The following is a 21,318-nucleotide window of genomic DNA, read 5'->3' as shown; positions in this document are numbered from 1 at the left end:
GGGGCCTGTTTAAAGGGAGGGTGGTTTGTTTCCAAGGAGACCCGCACTCTGAGTTTTCAACAGCCTGCTGTATGAGCAGGGCTCCCACCAGAGGCTTCACTGCTGGGGAAAAGCCACAGTCCCTATCACGTCCCATAGCATCCCTTTCTCTCTGGCTTGAGTCTTGGTCTCTCGCAGGGCACCTTGGGGTGTAGGAATGATGTAACTAGCTACGGAGGACCAGGGCCCATGCGGGGTGTCAACGGTCTGTGTGTCTGTCCGTGCACCCGCAGCTCACCTTTGGCCGGGGAAAGGAGTACCTGAAGCACATCATGGAGGTGCACAAGGAGAAGGGCTACGGCTGCAGCACCTGCAAGCGGCGCTTTGCGCTCAAGGCCACCTACCATGCCCACATGGTCATCCACCGCGAGAACCTGCCTGACCCCAACGTGCAGAAGTGAGGCCTCCCCTGGGCAGGGCCCAGAGTCCAGCCAGAAGGGAGGGGCATCTTCACGAGGAGAGATAGGTGTCAGCTCTGAGTGGGTGATGTGTCATGGAGTCCCAGACTGGGGCTTTGGGGTCCTGTCCCTTTTCTCCTGTGCTTCGTCATAGGCCTCACTCCTGGCTCTCATTGTCTCATGTCTGGACTCATGGCACGAGCAGACCATGTAACATAAATAGCATGATTCTTGGCCAGCCTACACAACCACCAGAAACCCTTTTTCCCACAATGATTAGGTTTATTAATGGAGCCCCACATCTAGCATGTGGCCCATAATCAAGGCTGTGGTGAGTGAATGGATGGACTTGTCAAGAGCCTGGATTAGTCTCCTGGGGCTGCCGTGACAAAGTCCAAAGATGGTGGGGGCTCAACCAATAGATGTTTATTCTCTCAATTCTGGAGGCTGGAAGTCCAAGATCAAGGTGGGGCAGGGCTGGTTCCTCCCGAGGCCTCTCTCCTGGGCTTGCAGGTGGAGTCTCCTTGTGTCCTCACGGGGTCGTCCCTCTGTGCGTGTCTGTGTCCTGAACTACTCTTTTTATAAGGACATCAGTCAGACTGGATTAGGGCCCATCTAATGATTCCATTTCACTTTACCTCTTTAAAGGCCCTATCTTCAAACACAGTCACATTCTGAGGTCCTGGGGGTCAGGACTTCAGCATATGGATTTGAGGGACACAAGTCAGCCCATAATAGAGGCTGACACACCTGCTTCTTTTATCCACCATGTAGCACCTTTTTGCCTCAACTTTGCCAATAAAGGTGCTTGGGAAAGTGCCCTTTGCCTCTAACAGGCCCACATGGCTGTGCGGCTCATCCTGAGGCCTGTCTCTGCTTAGGTACATTCATCCCTGCGAGATCTGTGGGCGGATCTTCAACAGCATCGGGAACTTGGAGCGCCATAAACTCATCCACACAGGTAGTGGGTTCTGGCCCCCACCGCGGTTGGGGGACAAGTGAACTCTGGCCGACCAGGGCTCTCCTGCTGCCTCATGCATGGGACAGTCATACCTCACCTCCCTTGGATGCATTCTGCTGTTTGTGCAGCTTCTCCTGTCCTCTCACCCCTCCCTCTGGCAGTACAGCCCCTCCCTGCCCCGTCACCCCCCCCCCCCACATTGTCACTGTGCTTCCAGCTGCAGGGGAGGTGCGGCCACAGGTTGGAATGTTTCAGCGCTGCGGTGGTGTGGCTGTGCTTGCTTGCAGGGGTGAAGAGCCACGCCTGCGAGCAGTGTGGGAAGTCCTTTGCCAGGAAGGACATGCTCAAGGAGCACATGCGCGTGCACGACAACATCCGCGAGTACCTGTGCGCCGAGTGTGGGAAAGGTAGGCGCACGCGTGCCAGGCAGCTCGGGCATTGACACTACTCTTTAAAGGCCAGAGAGAACTGGCACATGGCAGAGCAGAAGACGTGCCAGGGTTGAGTCCCAGGGAAGCCCCCAGACGCCAGTCATCTGCTTGGAAACTATTTAAGTCAGGAATCTAGAAGGAGAATAAAGTAGCCCAAAAGGCAGAAAGATGTGATAGATTTAAAGACACAAATGAATCATTTAAAAGTAGGAAAGTAACACACCATATAGTTGTTTAAAGTGTAGAATGATCCTAAGAACCATATCGTTCAACAGCAGGTGCAAAATCCTTAGCAAATTAACTGCTATTGACTAGAACCAGCTGCATTTTAAGAGATTAATTCACCATGGCCAAGGAATCTTTATTGTTAATAACATAAAATTAGTTAATTAGTAATAAACCTACTAAAATATCTTACATCAGTAAGCTAAATAAGAAAAAAGAAATAATCTCAGTACCTGTTAAGATTTTAACCCATTTCTGTTTTAAAACAACCCAACTACCTGGAGAACTTGGGGCAGGAGTCTTTCTCGGCTGTCTCAGATGCCCCCATCCCACCCTGTTGCAATGACAGCAGACCTCCCGGGCTCAGCTGACTGATCAAGTTTGTCTGCTTTGCCATTAGGATCTTTTTAAAATTTAATATTCCATAAATGGTTTTATTTTTTTATTTGGTTTTTAAAAAATTAAACAGAAAAGTGCAAAGACAACACAAATGCCCATGATTCCACTCCACTCACCAGATAACCCCTGTTAGCACCTATGAAACAATAGTATGTGTAAAAGGTTCAAAGGATTCACTGCAGAGAAGAGCAGAAAATGAACCGTCTCCTTTTCCTCCACCCCCAGCCCTCAGTCCCTCCCTGCAGAGGACAGCACAGGTGGTAGGCTCCCTGTGTCCCGCAGAATGACTGTGCAGGGACAGCAGAAAAAAAAAGGTTTTTCTAAAAACAATACAAGTGGGTGTGCGAGACAAGTTATTCTCACCTCAGGCCTCAGTTACCCTCTGAAAACAGCTGTCGCTGACATTTCTAGCAGTTTCTGGGCGTGTCTTAGTGAGGGGCAGACCCTTGCTCCCCAGTGCAGCCTCCACCCCAGCTCTCCCCACCCCTTTTCCCACTTGCTGCCACTGGCTCCCCTTCCTCTCCAGGCTCCCCCCAAAATAAGATTGTTTAAAAAGTGAAGTGGACCTGGCTGGAGGGGTCCTGCGTAGAGCAGCGTAGAGACAGGAGGGGGAGGAGACAGTCATGTGGGGCCATTTACCCCAGGAGGGCAGGGAGTGAAGGGTGTGAGGTCAGAGCCACATGCGTGATGCCACATGCAGTCTAGTATTTGGGATGTGTCGTGTACTTGAAGTTTCATGGTTTCTTCTGTGAATTCTGAATAGTTTAAATGCTGGGAGTAATACTTTGATTACCATATTTATTTCACATGATTGCCATATTGACTATATTTATTGCCGTACTTATTTCACATAACGGATTTGGTGTTGCTATTTTGCTCTCATGTACAGTCACTGGCACAGACGAGCAGATGCTCATGCTTGTTGGTTTTCTCCGTACCTTGCTTTTTCTTTACTTAAACATATGACCTGGAGATCTTTCCATATCAGAACAGGTAAATATTGCCTATTCTTTTTTTACAAAACCTTGATAGGATCCCATCATGTGGATTCATATAACCAAGCACTATATTTACGAGTATATATTAAAGATTTTTTGCATTCGTTTATTATTATAAATGATGTTACAGGAAACCTTCTTAAATAATATTACTTTACATATTTTCCTAGAAATTCCTGACCTGACCATGGGTTTAGTTAATTCCCAGGTCCAAGTAGGAAGCCATTAAAAGTAATGAAAGCCATCACCCGGCAGAAGGGGGGCCAGGACCCAGCCGTAGGTTTCCTGTGTGTACACAGGAAAGTACTGTGTTCAGGATCACAGCATGTTCCACGAAATACTCAGGAATAATTCATGAGACATCCGTGTGGCCTGTAAGAAGAAAAACCAGGTGTATAGAGATTTTTAAAAGGGCATGCCCATTTTAGGTTTGGAAATTTTAAGTATTTATAGATTATCAACTTTCCTCAAAGTAATTTGTGAATGTGATGCAGACTGGATCACAATCCCAATAGAGAGAACTTTAAAATTTCCACCATGTGGCAGTTGTGTTTAAAACTGTTCACAAATTTTTTTTTTAATGGGAAGGAAGACATCAGTGTTGGAAGACCAGAACGCCAGCTGTGATGGGAGGTCAGGATGTGGGGTGACCTTTGTTGTCCCTTTCCTTCTGTGTTTTCTGTGCTTTGGTGATTTAGCTCATTCTGGATGCATAAGAGAAAAAGACGGTGGTTAGGGGCATGTGAGTAAGGACCGGATTCCTTTAATCAGAGGAAGGTCAGACTGTCAAAAGGTCAGAGCCAAGGTGCTGGCTGTACCCGTCACTGCCTGGGGTAGCACCTAATGCTGGGAAGGGGGAGGAGGCAGGTGCACTCTCAGATTTTGGTCAGGAGTGTAAACTGGTGCGGTTAGGGTGGGCAGTCAGGCTGAATGGAGCTAGAAATTTATCCTGTTTGCACTATAAAGCATTGTTTGCCACATAAAGACATGCAGAGAGTGTCCCCTGCAGCTGGTGTGTGTAGAGAACAACTTGAACACCAAGGGGATGTGTGCCTTGGCCTCAGGGCATCCGCACCTGCTGTTCCCCTCGCCAAGAATGCTGTCCCCAGGTAGCTCTTGGCTCCTCCTACACTTGTTATGAGTCACTCTTTCAAATGCCTCATCCCTGGGGATCCCCTGACACCCCATCGGAGGAACCAGCGTCCTTGGCCACCCCTGTTGCCCCTCACCCATTGCCATCACCTCCCTGGCCATGCCTGCTTTGTCCTGCTTCTCTTTATCTCTTCTCACGTGACATTCTGCATTTGCTGTTGTCCCTCCCACATCTAAAATGGAAGCCCTGAGAGGCCAGGGATTTTGTTGGGCTCACCGCTCAGTCCAGGGACATAGTGCGAGCGCAGGTGTTTGTTGAATGGACAGGTGAACACCAGGAACAGTATTTAGCTGTTGAAAACAACGTGGAGTGGGGTTTGCACTGGCCAGGACCCATGTCCTTTGCAGAAAAGATGGAAGCAGTTGAGGATGATGTCACATGGTGGCACCGACAGGCTGGCTATGGGAAGTTCTGGTAGACATGATGCTGCTCAGGAGGTGTGGCCAGAGAGGGGTCCAGAATAGGCCCAGTTTGTGCCCAGGCACACCTGGAAGAGCAGGTTGCTGGACCACCAACCTTGGATCTAACCTCTCCTCACCTGTAGTTTTTGTCACTATATGTGTGTGTTAACTTTTTTTAATTAAAAAAATTAAATAATTTAAGGTAAAACTGCTCTTCCATAGTTGGTAGCAGGCCCGCATGTGCCCACCCCATTCAACAGCATAGGAGCCCATTACCCCCATCACCAGGGCCTCATTGCAGGGACTCCTGCTCCCCCTACTGGCTTTGCATGGCACAGCATCTTCATAGCCAGCAAGGTCATCTGCCCCAGGGTTCAGAATTCTGGCCGCAGCTGGCTGAAGTTCACCTCTCTGTCTGATGAGACAGAGGGGTTTTCTGGCTAGCCTAGTGAGTGACTGGGATTAAAGGGAACTGTTACCAGCTTAAGACAGAACTGTTTCCAGGTTTCATAGCTCTCCTCCTCCGAGTGCTGAGGGTGATAGCAATGGTCTGTCTGCCTGCCCTGGGCAGGCACAGCTGCAGGTTCATTTCCTTGGGGTGGTGATGAGGTAGCAGTGGCCCATCCCCTGTGCCTGGGCTGTGGCCATGTATGGTCAGCAGAACCAGATACAGTCTGCCCTAGTGCATGCAAGCCCCCAGAGGGGTGTGCTGCACTGCGAGAGTGCCCGCTGCTCACGGCCTCCTGCAGCCCCATGGCCTTCCTGAGCAGCCAGCTCACCCAGCAGATGTCCTGGGCCGTTCAAGACCCTTCACCCTCTCATGCAGCCCCACACCAGGGTCGTCCTCTCCTCACTGGCCTAAGTTAGTAAGCATGTGGCTTATTTCAACTCCTGAGATTGGCTTCATTGAATTAAATTAAAAGTAGATTAAAAGTCACTGTGTAAACCACCTCATGTCCTAATCTTAACTAACACTTGTGTGGTCAAGATCAAAAGGAAACCTTAATCATCCTTGTATGCTGCTTACCAGATTATCCTCTCGGGTCACAGTGGTAAAACGTGGATGTTTACCCACAGCTCCCTCTGTTGCTCATGCGCTGCTGGACGCTAGGCCAGGCCCTGGCCGGCTTGAGCACGTCCAGGTACTGCAGTCAATCTCCAGTGGCCTCCGGGGCAGTGACTTCCTGGGGCTCGCTGCTGGTGGAACGGGAGCCTCGGGGTCGAGCCCCCACAGCCCAGCCCTTCCCTCTCCCGTTCCTCACCGGCTGCCGCCTGCGCCTTCCCTGGGTCCCGGGGCAGCTCTGACCTGCCCTGTCCCCGGCAGGCATGAAGACCAAGCACGCACTGCGCCACCACATGAAACTGCACAAAGGCATCAAGGAGTACGAGTGCAAAGAGTGCCACCGCAAGTTCGCACAGAAGGTCAACATGCTCAAGCACTACAAGCGGCACACAGGTGAGTTCCACGGGTGCAGCCACATGGCCTCCAGCGAAGCCAGCCCTGTTGGGAAGCTGCCGCCAGGCTCTTCCCCATCCTCACTCCCCATGAGCCCCAGGCTTCTGAGTGAGCCTCCTGGTGTCATGGCCAGTGGCTACACTCCTCAGAACACCCCCCTGCACATGTGGGACCACACACTGCCACACGACCTGCCACCTGTCACTCGGCAGTGCCCAGTGGTCCTTAAATGTCCTTCCCTCCCACCCAGCCATTTTCCTTGCATGGGTGTATGCGCAGGATGTGATCGGGCAAGGGCCAGAGACGCCTATGCAGGGCCGATTGTGCTGCCATGTAGGGGAAGACATTGGAGATCAGAAGTGGCTGTCAGCAGGGCAACGGCTCCGTCATGGTGCATCCAAAAAACAAGCATCCATCAGAAATGATGTTATGTATATTTGTTAATGTATTAGTCCGGTTCTGTTGCTTATAACAAAATACTCGAAACTGGGTGATTTGTAAAGAAAATGAAATTTTTTCTTACAGTTTCTGAGTCTGGGAAGTCCAAAGTCCATCTGGTGGTGGCAACAGTGACCCAAGGGTCCCAAATTACAAGATTGTGGAAGCAAAGAGAGCAGAAATAGCTCCTCCTGCACTCCCCTTTTAAAACCCTCAGGACCATGCCCCTGACCACCATTTTTAATTCACTCACTAGGCACGGTCCTACAATTCAATCATGTCTTCAAGGCACCACATTTCAATCACCATAGTAGGATTTCCTACCCTCAACAACTGACAGTGGGACGTAAGCCTCAGTGAGGTTGGGGGGCATCCAGTCTACAGCAGTTAATTTACACAGAAGGAAGTTTGTGATATAACAAGTAGAAAAGCAGCTCATACAACAACTGATTGGAGTTCATTTTATAAAACATTTATAGATGGGTGTGTGTGTGTGTGTGTGTGTGTGTGTGTAGGTAGGAGAGAGAGAAGGAAGACATCCACCAATATTGGGAGAAGGTTGTGTGTGTGTGTGTGTGTGTGTGTGTGTGTGTAGGTAGGAGAGAGAGAAGGAAGACATCCACCAATATTGGGAGAAGGTTGTGTGTGTGTGTGTGTGTGTGTGTGTGTGAAGGAGAGAGAGAAAGAAGAAGGTTGTGTGTGTGTGTGTGTGTGTGTGTGTGTGTGTGTGTGTGTATAGGAGAGAGAGAAGGAAGACATCCACCAATATTGGGAGAAGGTTGTCCCGGCCAATGGCATTACATCTGAGTGTGAAACTTCCAGCATGAACCTCTGCAGTGGTCCCCGTGGCCTCCCAAACTGCATTTGAGTCCTGCCATCACCTGGCCCCGGCTCCCCTGCCCGCCCGCCTCCCCACTGCTCCCCTGAGCGGCCCAGGCTGCCACATGGATCTGCTTTGGGTTGCCCTGTGTGCCGGGCCCTCCTGAGTCCCTGGGCTGTTCCAGAAGGATGCCGTCCTTCTCTTTCCTGGGCAACTCTATCTGTTACTCGCTTTCTGGGATGCTTTCTCGCTCGTGTGGGTTCTCATAACTTCCCAAATTCTAACTGCTGGCCTGTGATAGCCCCATCCCGTCTGTCCCACAGCGAGCCCAGGGTCCTGTGCAGGACCTCTCGAGGCCCAGAGAGAGGCAGCTCGCAGCACACGGGCTCTGTGCATTTGGGCGGATGCTCCCCGAGTTGCTTTCTCCCCAGTGAAGAGAAGTATGGTCTCTCTCATCTCCTCCCCCACTTCTCCCTCTGGCGTTTGTCCACTTCGGTGGCCATTCTCTCAAGGCCGTGGTCCACAGCTGGCCCTGTTCCCTTGGTTATCTCAGAGTGTCTTTCTGAGCTCCACTAACTTCTCCCTAAAAGATGGCCTTTAAATTTTTTCATGTGATGGTCTGTTGGGGGCACCCGCTTGCGAATTTGTTATGAGAGGCTTTGTCAGAAGACGATGTTTTGGTTTCTTCTCCAGATCTCCTCATCAGCTTTGCTTGGGCGTGGCCCAGGTCCTTATATCTTAACATTCTCAGGTGCCGCAGACCATGCTGGGGGATTCTGCCCCCTTCTGTGTAAAATAACAGATTTTAGTAGGATTATATCACAGCCTTTCCCACTAGCTCGTGATTCTTTCAGACTCTGGTTAAATCCCGCTGGACCGCAGCACTGCCTACTCTGTCTCCTGATGCGAGGAGGGTCAGGGTGGTGCTTGTGCTGGTTCCTCTTTTTTAGTAGTCTGGGAACTGGTTATATTGTCCGTTCACTTTGTGGGAATTTGTTGAATTGTACACCTATGATATGACAGTTTAACGTCAATAAAAAGTTTCCTTAAAACAAGCAAGCAACAAAAGGATAGCACCTCCAGTCTTGCACACCTTGCCCTGGGGTCTGCGGTCAGCTCCCTTGGAAAGGGCACTTTAGAACCCCTGGGTGTCGGTGGCCATGGGGGAGGAACCAGGTAGCTCTGGTCTCTGTCTGTTAAAGCCTCTGCTTCCCGAGCCAGTCTTCCACCAGTAGCAGCTGAGCACTTATCATCTGAGTAAAAACAGTAAATCAGATCTGACTTGAATTAATAAAGTTTTTTTAAATCATGTTTCATAACTATGGCAGGTCTGTTGTTTCTTCTGCCTGGAATATTCATATTCTCCTTGTATTTGGCCCAATTATTTTACCTCTCATTATATATATTGTGCATGCTGACTGAGATCTTTTTGGACTAAAGGAAAGGTAGATAAATTAATACTTTTAAAGAATTTTTGCTGTTTTCATCTGTAGGTTTCTCTCTGCATCTGCTCTCTCAGACAAGCCTTCCCACATGTCACTATCTTTTTAGTATGAAAGGTCACCATTGAAGGGTAAATTTTTCCAGCCACATTTTCGGGTTGAGTTTGGGAATGAACATGTACCATCTCTTGTCTTCTGAGAATTTACCTTCCCCCAAGGCCTCCACAATTACTAAACTATGTCAGGGATAAGACACCCTCTGACGTGTCGTGAAGTTAAAACACTTGTTAAACACGTGACACTGAGTGTGCCTTTTTCTGCAGGGATTAAAGATTTCATGTGTGAACTGTGTGGAAAGACTTTCAGTGAGAGGAACACCATGGAGACGCACAAGCTCATCCACACGGGTAAGCGAGGTGCGGTCTGAGCACGCGGGATGGAAACGACTCTGTTGTGATGAGTCTTCTGTAATATTCAGTACTGTCTTGGTTTAATGGTGGCCCCTGGGCCCTATAAAAATCAGCCCCCACAGCATTCAAGTATCCATTCTGAAATTTTCAAATGTTGGCACAATGCCGCAACAGATGCAGACAGCACTGTGGGAGGGGTCTCGGCCACGCCTCTTGTCCTGCGGCCTGTTGTGACTCTCGCAGCATGTGCGGGGGCATCACAGACTCCTTGCCTTGTCTGGTGGCCTGGGGGATCATTGGCATGACCCACTGGTGACCCACACGTGTCTCTTCTTTCCTGTGTGTGTGCATGTTCCCACGCACATGAGCAGTGGGCAAGCAGTGGACGTGCTCTGTGTGTGACAAGAAGTACGTCACTGAGTACATGCTGCAGAAGCATGTGCAGCTCACTCACGACAAGGTGGAGGCGCAGAGCTGCCAGCTATGCGGGACCAAGGTGTCCACCAGGGCCTCCATGAGCCGTCACATGCGGCGCAAGCACCCAGAGGTAAGCACAGCGGGCTCTGGTGCAGCCCTGCCCTATGGCCTTGGTCTGCTTCCTTGGCTGGGACACCCCTCCCATGCTGGCCCATCGTCCTGCTGGGCTGGGCTTCACATTCGTCTCTGAGCTGCGCTGCCTGCCCCATAGGAGGTGCTGGATGAACGAACACATAGAACAGCTCCGAACGTGTATTTTGCTGAGGTCGTAAGTTGTGTTCCCCCTGGGAGCTGTAGCAAGGTGGAAGCACAACCTCACCGTCACCTACTCCTCCTGTTACCGCAGGGGGCCTCTGCACAGGCCCTGGGGCCCAGAGGGAGGACCATGCAGATGTGCAGATGCGGTAGAGCCTGGCTCCTGGCAAGCACGTTCTGAAAGCAGGCCCAGGGGTGTTAAATGATGAAATGTGCTTTAAAAAGAAGCAGACTGGAAAGCAAACTGGAGGAAAATGCAGGTGAATAGTTCTCAGATCACTGAAAGGGGAGGACTCTTTAAGTGTAAAAGCAGCAATGAAGTTATGAAAAAGATATCAATAGATTTGACTGCGTGAGCATTTTGAACTTCTGTAGGAAGAAAACATAATCAAACAGCAGACTGAAAAATATGTGAGCTGTTACTGTGTTTAACAGATGAAAACTGTTAATGTTAAATATACTCAATGAGAAAAATCTGAAGGGCCTGATGTGTACACGGAGAGAGAATTCATGAAAGAGGAATCATACATGATTAGAAAACACATGAAAAAGCGGTCAGCCTCGTTGTGCGTCCCCGAGTGCAGATGTCAACAGCAGAAGATGTCCTTTGCCTGTTGAATTAGCAGGAGATTCTTAGGTTCACAATGACTGTGCCACCGGCTGGCAAGAGCCAAGCACTCTCGCTGTTTAATGTTTTTCTGGAAGGCAGCAACTCTCAGGTGTTTTGTGGATGGTTATTCCAGCCCTTCCATGTCCAGCAACAGGAACGTGATTAACCCTAGTTTAGCAGTGCATTTGCCTATGCAAACATGTCCCAAGCATTCTAAATAAAATTGTGAGATGTTCGTTATGTAGATGAAAAAGCTGGATATGTTGTGTACACGTATTATGTGTGTTATACACGTCGTGTATGTGTGTGTATAATACCCACTTGTGTAATATAAATGAGATAAGTAAAGAAAGGAAGAAAACCTTATATAGTGGGTTTCTCCTAGGTTGAAGTTTTTGGTAATTTCTTATCTTCATATTCTCCATTTTCTAAAATTCTCTTGAATTGGGCATGAATTACTTTGCAATTGTAAAAGTACACTCTGCTTCAGGTGTCAATGCTGTGGCTCTTGGATCAGGGGTGGTGAGTGTGTCTTTTTGTTCTGGAACTTAGCTGTGTTTGGCTCCTCTACAGCCTGTTCAGGCTCCCCACCCCCTCCCTGGGTGGTGAAGGTACTTAACTGACTCTCCAGTCCTCTGCCGGGGGATCGGGAGACCGTACCTATGTGCTCTGACCTGTCCTGCTCAATGGGGAGGTTGGGTTTCCCCGTCACTCAGCTCTGCTTACCTGCTTCCATTTCATTCTGTGGCCAGCTAGTGTTTCCACCTAGAAAGATAGAGCTGGGGGTAGGATCCTGCAGTGTCAGGGTGCACATGGCCCCAGTGTGAGTGAAAGCACTTGTCAGATCTCAGGGTCCAGAGCAGCACTGCAGGCCCACCCAGCTGCTGGAGTGAGTGATTTGGGAGTTGGAGCAGTCTTTACATGACTGTGCAGGTTCACAGGGCTAAATATGTTGTTAATGAAGAGCATGCAAATCAGTTTTGCAGACTGGATGTTCTGTCTGTTCTGCTGGCTGGAGAGGGGCCTTCAGCAGACGCTTTTGTCAGGCAGAGTCCTTTTCCTAGGGCCGATACCCTCTTCCCAATTTATCACTCCTGCACATTTACCTTCAGTGCTCAGCTTTTTAAAGAGGGACAGTGTGTGACCTGTCACCTCCTGCTCTTGCGCATGCCCACGCTAGACAGGACTAGGTGCACTGGAAGAGGAAAGCTTAACTTGCAGGGAAAGTGCTGTGGGGCTGCTCTGTCCGTCTCTCTGCTCTCAACCCATTGTTTCTGCAGCCATCCAGCCTGTCCCCTTTGGGCCATTCCTTTTGAGCATCTCACTGTTGGTTCATTCTGTATTGACTCAAGTAAGTACACACTAAGCGCCTACTAGTGCTGAACACTGTGGATTCAAACATGAGCCACCTAGGTTCCATCTCTGCACTCCTGGACTTTACAGTCTGGGTGGGAAACAGGAAAGTAGGAAGTTCAAGACGAAGAGGTGACTGGGAGAGATGACCTGGACGAGGCGGTCCCAATAGCTGGGGAGATGGGCCTGTGGTGTGCAGGAGCCACTGTGGCTGGACGACTCGTGCCGTATGGGTGTCAATGATCAATGCCAGCGTCTTGTTGACTCTGGCACAGACTCAGGAGGGCGAGGTATTCGCTGGAGTCAGACTGACACATGAAGCATAAACTACTTTCAGAGATTCAGGATCTTTCAGAATTGATACAATTTTGTGACTTCAAGCTGTGGTCTTCTTTGCTGTGAATGAATGTTACATTGAAAACATTAAAACACAAAAAACACTTTTCACTTTTGATCTCATCCACTAAGGAGAGTAACACTAGTGAATGCTTTGGTGGCTGTTCTTCTGTGGCCTCAGCCTCCCAACTGTGTGGCTAGGACACTGATGGGGGTGGCAGTGGGGGTGGCGGATGATTGTGGTGATGGTGATGGAGGTGGTGATGGTAGAGGTGGTGGTGACAGTGGTGATGATGTAGGTGGTGATGATGGTGACAATAATGGTGGTGATGGTGACAGTGATGATAGTTGATGGAGGTGGTGATGGTGATAATGATGGTGGTGAAAGTGACAGTGATGATGGTAGAAGTGGTGGTGACTGTTGATGGTGATGATGATGATGTAGGTGGTGATGATGGTGATAGTGATGATGGTGACATTAATGATGGTGGTGATGGTGACAGTGATGATAGTTGATGGAGGTGGTGATGGTGATGGTGGTAAAGGTGACAGTGATGATGGTGATGGAGGTGGTGATGGTAAAGGTGGTGGTGACAGTAGTGATGATGCTGACGATGATAGTGATGGTAGAGGTAGAGTTGACATGGTGGTGGTGGTGATGGTGGTGGTAGTAGAGGAGGTGGTGACAGCGGTGATGGTGATGATGGAAGTGGTGGTGGTGACAGTGGTGATGGTAACGATGATGGTGGTGATGGTGACAGTGAGGATGGAGGTTGTGATAGAGGTAGTGGTGATGATGACAATGATGGTAGTGACAAGATGGAGGTGGAGATGGTAGAGGTGGTGGTGACTGATGGTGATGATGGTGACAGTGATGGTGGTGACGATAGTGAGTGGAGATGACAGGATGGAGGTGGAGATGGTAGAGGTGGGGGTGACTGTGGTGATAGTGATGACGGTGGTGATGGTGACAGTGATGGTGATGGTGGAGATGACAGTGAGGATGGAGGTGGAGATGGTAGAGGTGGGGGTGACAGTGGTGATGGAGGTGGTGGAGACGGTGATGGTGGTGACAGTGGTAGAGAGTGCATTTGCAGCAGTCTGGCTGCTTTTGTGAGCATCACAGTGTAGGCCTGTGCTCAGTGTCAATGGGAGAGAGTTACACCTGGTTCTTCAAAGCTGCCATCAGTGTTTATGTTAACTTAAAACATACATCCTTTGTCTGCCATTTTTTCAAAGAAAGGCCCAGACCTAGTCTTTGGATGTAAGTCCAAAGATGCAGTTTCCTATGTCTTTCTTTACTAAGCCACACTCACGATGCACAGTCTGTAATAACTTTCCATTTTTATTTTCTTTAGTTGAGTAAAAACTTAAAGATGCTTGCAGAGCTGTTCGAGTGAAGAACCCTTACAGATGGACTATTGTAGTTTTCCTCAGCCTTGAACAGTTTATCCACAGCTCATTCTCTTTAACAGCAACTTCCCTCTACTATGCCTTCCCAGCATGTTCCATTCTCTCTCTGCACTTGTGTTCCATCGTCTTACTTATGATTTAATTAAATTAAACAATCGTAGGAACAGGTACATCTAGCATTACAGAAACATGAATAAGAGGTGAGGGACCAGGAGAGGTGCACCTGAGCAGGAGTCAGAGCCAGTCGTGAGCAGAGGAGAGTCAGAAACACGTAAACACAGGATGCCAAGAGTCAGGTGACAGCCAAGCCTGTGCAGCAGGTGACCCGTCTCTCAGCATGTCTGGGTCCCCACCTGCATCAGGGGTGGCCGTGGCTTCCCCAGCTCACTGCCCCTTGCTCCTCACAGGTGCTCGCGGTGAGGATTGATGACCTGGACCACCTCCCAGAGACCACGACCATTGACGCCTCCTCTATCGGCATTGTCCAGGTGAGTAGCACAGAGCGTACCTGCCAGGCGTGAGAAACTTCCAGATAAGCCGGAACCTGCTGAGTGGGCCCTAGGGTCACAGGCCGGCTGTAGGAGAGCAGTCTTTGCACAAGCCAGACAGCCTGCGCCTCTCGTTTCTTGGTCTAATATCACCGTCTGTTTTCTGGTGGTCTTCTCCCCCCGAGAGCCTTTTAGAATATCTCCTAGTTTCTGTAAATTTCTGCAGCTTAGGTTTTTGGAATACTGCTGTATCTCACTTTGGACAATAGATGGTTTCTAGAAAAGTTTAACATAATTAAATTGTTCTAAGCAAAATAAGTGTATTAGATTAACTCTTTAAAAGCAATTTTTGTTAATACCTTTATACAATTTTTTATTATGAAGAGTTGTTGTACTCTCAGTTATTTGAGATCACAGTTATATCCATATGGGTGTTTTGAACTGGTGCTTTCGAGTGCAGTGTTAACTGAGGTGGTTGGGTCACACTGCACAGATGTGCAGAAGTCCATGCCCAGCTCCAGAAACCCACTTGAAAACCCACTTGAAAACCCATTTCTGCCCCAACGTGTCTTGGGCATGGCACAGCACAGCAAGCACAAGGAGCAATAGGTGGCCAGAGTGGAGCACCCTGCCAGCCGCCACTGCCCCACGGCCTTGTGAGCCCAGCCATGGAGCCGGCCCAGTTCAGAAGACCTGGCCACAGCCTGGCAGTGCCCTGGGCATTTGCAGAGAAGTGTGCGGGGAGGAGGGACCCATCTGGGATCATCATTACAGCTGGGCCCCTCTTTGCTGTCCCAAAAGGAGATGTTCGTACAGTTTTGTGGTCATACCCATTTAAATGCAAAACTGATTTCTGCAATGCATCTGTTTCATTCTGGGGGAGAGAGCCCTGATTAGAAAGCATTCTCAGTCTTGGTCTGAGCTCACCAGGGCCAAAACATTTCCCTTTACCAGTGGCTTAAAAAAATTAGGTTTTAAAGATGTTTACATTTTGGCACAAAATGTGGCTTTAGAAAATATGACTTATTTGGGCCAGCCCTGTGGCGCACTTGGGAGAGTGCGGCGCTTGGGTGCGCAGCGGCGCTCCGGCCATGGGTTTGGATCCTATATAGGGTTGGCCGGTGCGGGCAACACCAAGCCAAGGGCTGTGATCCCCTTACTGGTCACAAAAAAAGACAAAAAAAAAATATGACTTATTTAATTTTTTAAAAAAACTAAAACTAAAGGAACTTGCCTCAACCCTTAGAAATGCAAGTAAGAAGACAGCTGGGGTCACTCTATTTCCGACGGCAGCTCAGTGCCCCAAGAGCCTCGCCTCTGACTTGAGAGCGTGTCCAGGGGCAGTGCCGGGGCTCTGGCCACCTCATGTATGTGACCTATTGATCTGGTTGGTTACTGAAACTGATTTTCCTGCAGCCCGAGCTGACTCTGGAACAGGAAGATTTGGCCGAAGGGAAGCACGTGAAAGCTGCCAAGCGCAGTCACAAAAGAAAGCAGAAGCCAGAAGAAGAGACAGGGGCTCCGGTGCCTGAGGATGCCGCCTTCAGCGAGTACTCTGAGAAGGAGACCGAGTTCACTGGCAGCGTGGGTGATGAGACCAATTCCGCAGTGCAGAGCATTCAGCAGGTTGTTTATTTCTTTATGTGCAAGTCGGGTGCCCAGTCGAATTTACAAGAGACACTTTCCCTAAGCCTGCGAGTCCTGCGCATGTGTGACTCCAGCCCCTTTTTAGTATGCACCGTGAGCAAGGTGGCCTTTACATGGCTGGAGTCAGCGTGCATCCCACTTTTCACCTAAGCATCGTTTCAGCTAAGCGCTTCCAAGTTCTCACCTACATATCATGCTTGTTGTTAGTAGCAACACAACATGCTAGCATGTTAGAGACAGACATCCCTCTGCTGTTGGGGATGAGGAGGGTTGTTTCGTTTGTGGAGAGGACAGAGGGCCTGGTTCACTGTGTTCCAAAAGTGCAGCCCTGTGCATTTGCTGACCAGGCAGGGAGAGCTGGACCCCACAGAACAAAGAAGCCCTCCAGAGAGAGTTGGAGGGGGGAGGCGGGCGTGGGCTGGACCAGCCAGTTTTGCTTCCTTTAGTGGAACCCTCTCTTTTGCATGGCCATCATCACTTCTGCTTTTGAGGCCCCAGATATTTAATCAGTCTGTGTCTGATACTGCACACTTTTCTCTTGTTTTTGGAGATGTCAATCCTGATTGCAGAAAAGTCTTGCATTTATTTTGCCTTTTATCACTCTCCATGAGAAAGAATGCTGCTTTCTTTTCTTTTAGCTGTTAGTGCTGCAAATATCTTTATTGCACTTTTTAGCTTTATAGTTGAGATTTTTGTTTACCAACAAAAGGCTGTTTAGAGGCCTAAACAGAACATGACGACTCTGCGTTCTTTTTCATGCTTACTTTTCTCTATTTTTCTCTAGCCAGTGAAATTCCTTTGTTTCTCAGTTCTCTCTCACTCCCTCAATGATTATGTCTGTGTCTCTTTTTCACTGGAATTACTTTTCCAGGACAAAATTAACTTTTTACTCTTTTGCCAAAGGATGTTTTGCTTCTTTTCTTCTGGCTTAGGTGTTTTATTGCTGCAGCATAATATGGCCTAAAACACAGAGTGCACCATGGGGTTTATCTTGTTCTCCAATTTGCAGAAATGATTGACTGGTTTTTGTTGTGTGTGACTTCCAGGTGGTGGTGACACTGGGTGACCCAAATGTGACTGCTCCGTCAAGCTCAGTCGGCTTGACCAACATCACCGTGACCCCCATCACCACTGCAGCTGGGACTCAGTTTACCAATCTCCAGCCGGTGGCCGTGGGACACCTTACCACCCCCGAACGCCAGTTACAGCTGGACAACTCAATCCTGACCGTGACCTTTGATACTGTCAGTGGCTCTGCCATGTTGCACAACCGCCAAAATGACGTCCAGCTCCACCCCCAGCCGGAAGCCTCAAACCCGCAGTCTGTGGCCCACTTCATCAACCTGACCACTCTGGTCAACTCCATCACACCCCTGGGGAACCAGCTCAGTGAGCAGCACCCTCTCACGTGGCGGGCGGTACCCCAGACTGATGTCCTGCCGCCCTCACAGCCACAGGCCTCCCAGCCGCAGCAAGCACAGCCCCAGGTGCCAACCGAACAGCAGCAGCAGATGTACAGCTACTGAACCGAGCTGCAGAAAACGCGGGGCTAGGACCACGGAGAGGGCTTGGATTTTCTGAGATTTGTTTGCTGGATACCAAACAAAGAAGAAAAATCATATGTTGCAATCTAAGTAAGGTTGACTTAGCTTTTGCAGAATTATCTCCAAATCCTCCCAACAAACCATGAGGTCTGTCAGCTTAACTCGAGAAGTGACCCCTGGCAGGCGAGAGTTTAAAACCTGACCAGGTTCCACGCTATGCCTTACCAGGTAGTGCTCCTAGGCCAGGGCCACACCCCACCTGCCATCGCAGAACTGTCTGTGTGATTGACACAGATTTGGGAAAGTGACACTTAGGGAGAAGCAGGATCATAAGAGGCAAGTAATGTGTTATTAGGAGCATAAATGGTCAGTTTCCTTTATTCTTTTAGAGCTCACTTTTTATATTAAAACAGACAGTTTTCACAGGGGGCAACATGCAGCAAGGAGACACAATTTTTCAGCAGGCTAGCAGACAGAAGTACAGTCATGTTGATTCACTTTGAAATTTGAGTTGAGTCAATTTCGTTGTACAGCTGTGAACTGAAACCATGTGTGACACGTGCTGTGGCAGCCCGGGACCCTCCAACCTTCAGGCTTACTGTAGGGAGGGGTCATGTGAGGTCTCTGACTTGGGTGTAAAAGGCATTTTAGTAATAATGCCCATGAGTTGATTTTCAGTATGTTTTTTTCATTTTTTTTTTTAAACACACATTATGTATTCAAGACTCTACTGTGGCCAATATCATTATTTGTATTTTATTTTAACATGGTAGTCGTTTGCACTGTAGGGCTCTCAGTCCATGTCCAGTTCTGCACAGTGTCGTGAACACAGAGGGGCAGGCAGGTGTGCGCAGGGCACACCCTCGCTCCGTCACTTCTGGCGGCTCCTACATGGTCGTCTCAGGGTTCTCTGCCATCCACAAGTATTTATTAGAGCTGAAGCTTAGCTAAAATCCTCTGAACAGAAGAACAGGGAAGAAATTTATGTTTTCTTTCTGTTTAAACTTTAATTCTAGAGGTGAATGTGTTTTCAAGACCAATTTCCTATAACAGTGTTGATGAATTTGGCTTTGCCGTGGGAAAGTATAGGTATTTGTGAAATACGGAGAAAATGCTATGTCCTACTGGGGAGTAGTAAAAGCACAAGAGGTCACTTCAATAGTAGAAGCACGAAATGCACTAATAACCAAATGTGCTGATTAACAGGTCTGTCAGGCAGCGACATGCACTGTCATACATGCATGCCAGAGATAGAGACGATGGGTCAGGCTCACGGGTGGCCGTGGCCACAGCCGGGTCCCCCTCCTGCTGCTCAGGAGACACAGAGAGGTGTGGGAAAGCAGTTTGAGTTTTACCTTCCTTGTATTTTTTTTTTTAACACTGTCCAACACAAAATGATAAACTGGCCTTATTTTGTCCTCGATTCCTCTTTGTCCCAGATCTTCTGTTACCTGGGAGAAACACTGACAGCAGGTCAGTCAGAAAATAATGAGGCCAGAGAATCCTAGCATTGCCTGTAAGGCAAAGGACGGCCTTCGTCACACAAAAGGCAACTTCCTCAGCACATGACTTCATTCCACATAGCAGACTTCTGAGGACAGGGCTAGAATCTGTCTCTCTCTGCAGTACGTGCATCACGACCTAAGGAAAATTCACCCACGCAGCACAGGGCAGGTCTACAGAGCCTGTGTCCCCCACACACTCCCACTTTCAGATACTCCCAGCTCTCTCCTCTAGGCTGGATTAAGGGCGGGAGATCATTTGACTTTTTAATTTATGATAATTATTTTTATGTTATTTATGTATATAATTGCTTTATACATAATAGCTTCTTCAGATGAATTTGTGCCAGGAGAGATATATTTTCTAAAATATTGTCTCCATTCTACGAATATAAGTGGTCCAGACATCCTCAGAGTCAGCAGGAGATCCAGAGTTCCTGAGATATTTTTTTAAAAATCAATGAAATTTCTTTTTGTACTTGCAGAATCTAAAGGGTGCGTGACCTAGTACAGAATCCAAACAGGCCCTGGGCTCATGATTAAACATCCACTAGCATTTATCTTTTATTCCTCTTCCCTATTAAATAAAGGCCTTTAAAATCACTATTTTATTTTTTTAAAGACGTTGTTTTAGTGCCTAGAGTAAGACTGCATCACACGTTTTTAAAGAACCTAATTTAGATTGTGTGGCCACAGATACATCATACTTCTTGTTATAAGTGAGAACTCTAAATAAAAATCAAACTTATTCTCTAGTTTTCTGTAGACATATGTGGTCTTACTGCGGTCGCTGTCTGAGGCAAAGTAGGTTTGTAAAAGCAAAATGGATAGCAAAAAACCACAAAGTACTACTCAGCCAAAAGAGTCATTGACTGTACATTGTTCTGTGTATATATCATTGTTTATTGATGAAAAGTATTTAATTTTTTTAACTGATCCAAGGTGCACAGATGTACCCATAAAGGAAGAAAAATTAGATCAAGCCATTGTGGCCACCAAACTCTGTGAATCCATCTCAGTTGTTATAAATTAATAAATCGTGAGAATTTATTTTCAACCTGTGAATTCCTGAGGCTGTATAGTTATGTGCCATATGATGGTGGGGATCGTGCAGATGGGCCACAGGCATAGCCGCTCACCGTGGTTGCAAGTCCTGTGGGGTGAAGGGACCTGGGCCTCCAGGACGGCTCTCGCATGTGATAACATTGTCTCAGGAAAATGTTCCTGTGTCCACCGTGAAGCTGCTCTGCAGAGTTCCGGGCACGGAAAGCAGATTTCACGCACCTCGTGGTTTTCCCACTCACGGTGTCAGGGCAGCAGGCTCATGGCTTCGCACCTGCAAGCGGTATCTTTGACTTTCCCATTGGATCTTTAAAGGCGTTAAGACTGTTGAGTGTGTCTCATGTCATATCAGTTTGTACAAATGATTAATAAAAGGTACTGTGACCAGTGTTTTTCAGTCACTGGCCTTCTCAAACTGCCTGTGACACAGTGCCGGCGCACTTGGTGCAGCTGGAGAGCGCTTGTCCTGCCTGCTGTCACAGCATCTTGATCTCTCTCCAGCCCCAGACCACCAAATGTTTGTGCTATTTGAAATGTTCCCTAAGATATTGAGGTGTCTGAAGAAGCTTTCACAGGAGTTACAAAAAAAGACAACAAAGAAAGTGCATGTGGCATTTTTTGTAAAGCTTAGATCAAGAGAGAACAGGCACAGAAAAACATCAATAGCCAGATGGGGGAGTCCGAGGTGAGGCGTTTCTTTGGACAGCTGGTCTGGAACAATCCTTCACCTTATTGATCAAATGTTAAGTGCTGTGTTCTAATTTGTTAGGAGAGGTCCTCTTAAAGTTATGTTAATATCTTACGTATCCAGTTTCCAAAGGATTTGAGCAATGAGAACCACGTCTTAGATATTTTAGTCGTATTTTAGGTAGAACCTGGTAGCAACCGATTCTCCTGCCAGAAATAGGGTTTATTCATTTAACATTTTACAAATCACGAGCTCTTCCTTGCATGTGCCAGTCTTATACTGGTCTCTCTGCACACAAAGGTGACCTTTCAAGAGCACCCCAAGGGAGACGTGCTGGCAATGGTTGTGAATGCACACCTTTGATTCATCTGT

The 21,318-nt window shown here is 48.3% G+C and overlaps 1 protein-coding gene across 3 annotated transcripts in view; it reads left to right on the top strand.

Annotated features, from left to right (window-relative positions):
* PRDM15 (PR/SET domain 15) overlaps nt 1-20,248 on the top strand; it is a 64,536-nt gene extending 44,288 nt beyond the window's left edge. For all 3 annotated transcript variants that reach the window (XM_063103465.1, XM_063103454.1, XM_063103457.1), the window contains exons 16-24: nt 273-436; nt 1,319-1,398; nt 1,686-1,805; nt 6,330-6,461; nt 9,485-9,568; nt 9,943-10,118; nt 14,423-14,503; nt 15,920-16,129; nt 17,197-20,248. In XM_063103465.1, the coding sequence (XP_062959535.1) occupies nt 273-436; nt 1,319-1,398; nt 1,686-1,805; nt 6,330-6,461; nt 9,485-9,568; nt 9,943-10,118; nt 14,423-14,503; nt 15,920-16,129; nt 17,197-17,676 (1,527 nt within the window). In that variant the 3' untranslated portion in view covers nt 17,677-20,248. The remainder of the gene's footprint in view (nt 1-272; nt 437-1,318; nt 1,399-1,685; nt 1,806-6,329; nt 6,462-9,484; nt 9,569-9,942; nt 10,119-14,422; nt 14,504-15,919; nt 16,130-17,196) is intronic.
* Nucleotides 20,249-21,318: the final 1,070 nt, after the last annotated feature.

Source organism: Cynocephalus volans, chromosome 1 (assembly GCF_027409185.1).
Source record: "Cynocephalus volans isolate mCynVol1 chromosome 1, mCynVol1.pri, whole genome shotgun sequence".
NCBI classification, from domain to species: domain Eukaryota; kingdom Metazoa; phylum Chordata; class Mammalia; order Dermoptera; family Cynocephalidae; genus Cynocephalus; species Cynocephalus volans.
This window is presented reverse-complemented; position numbering and strand designations above follow the sequence as displayed.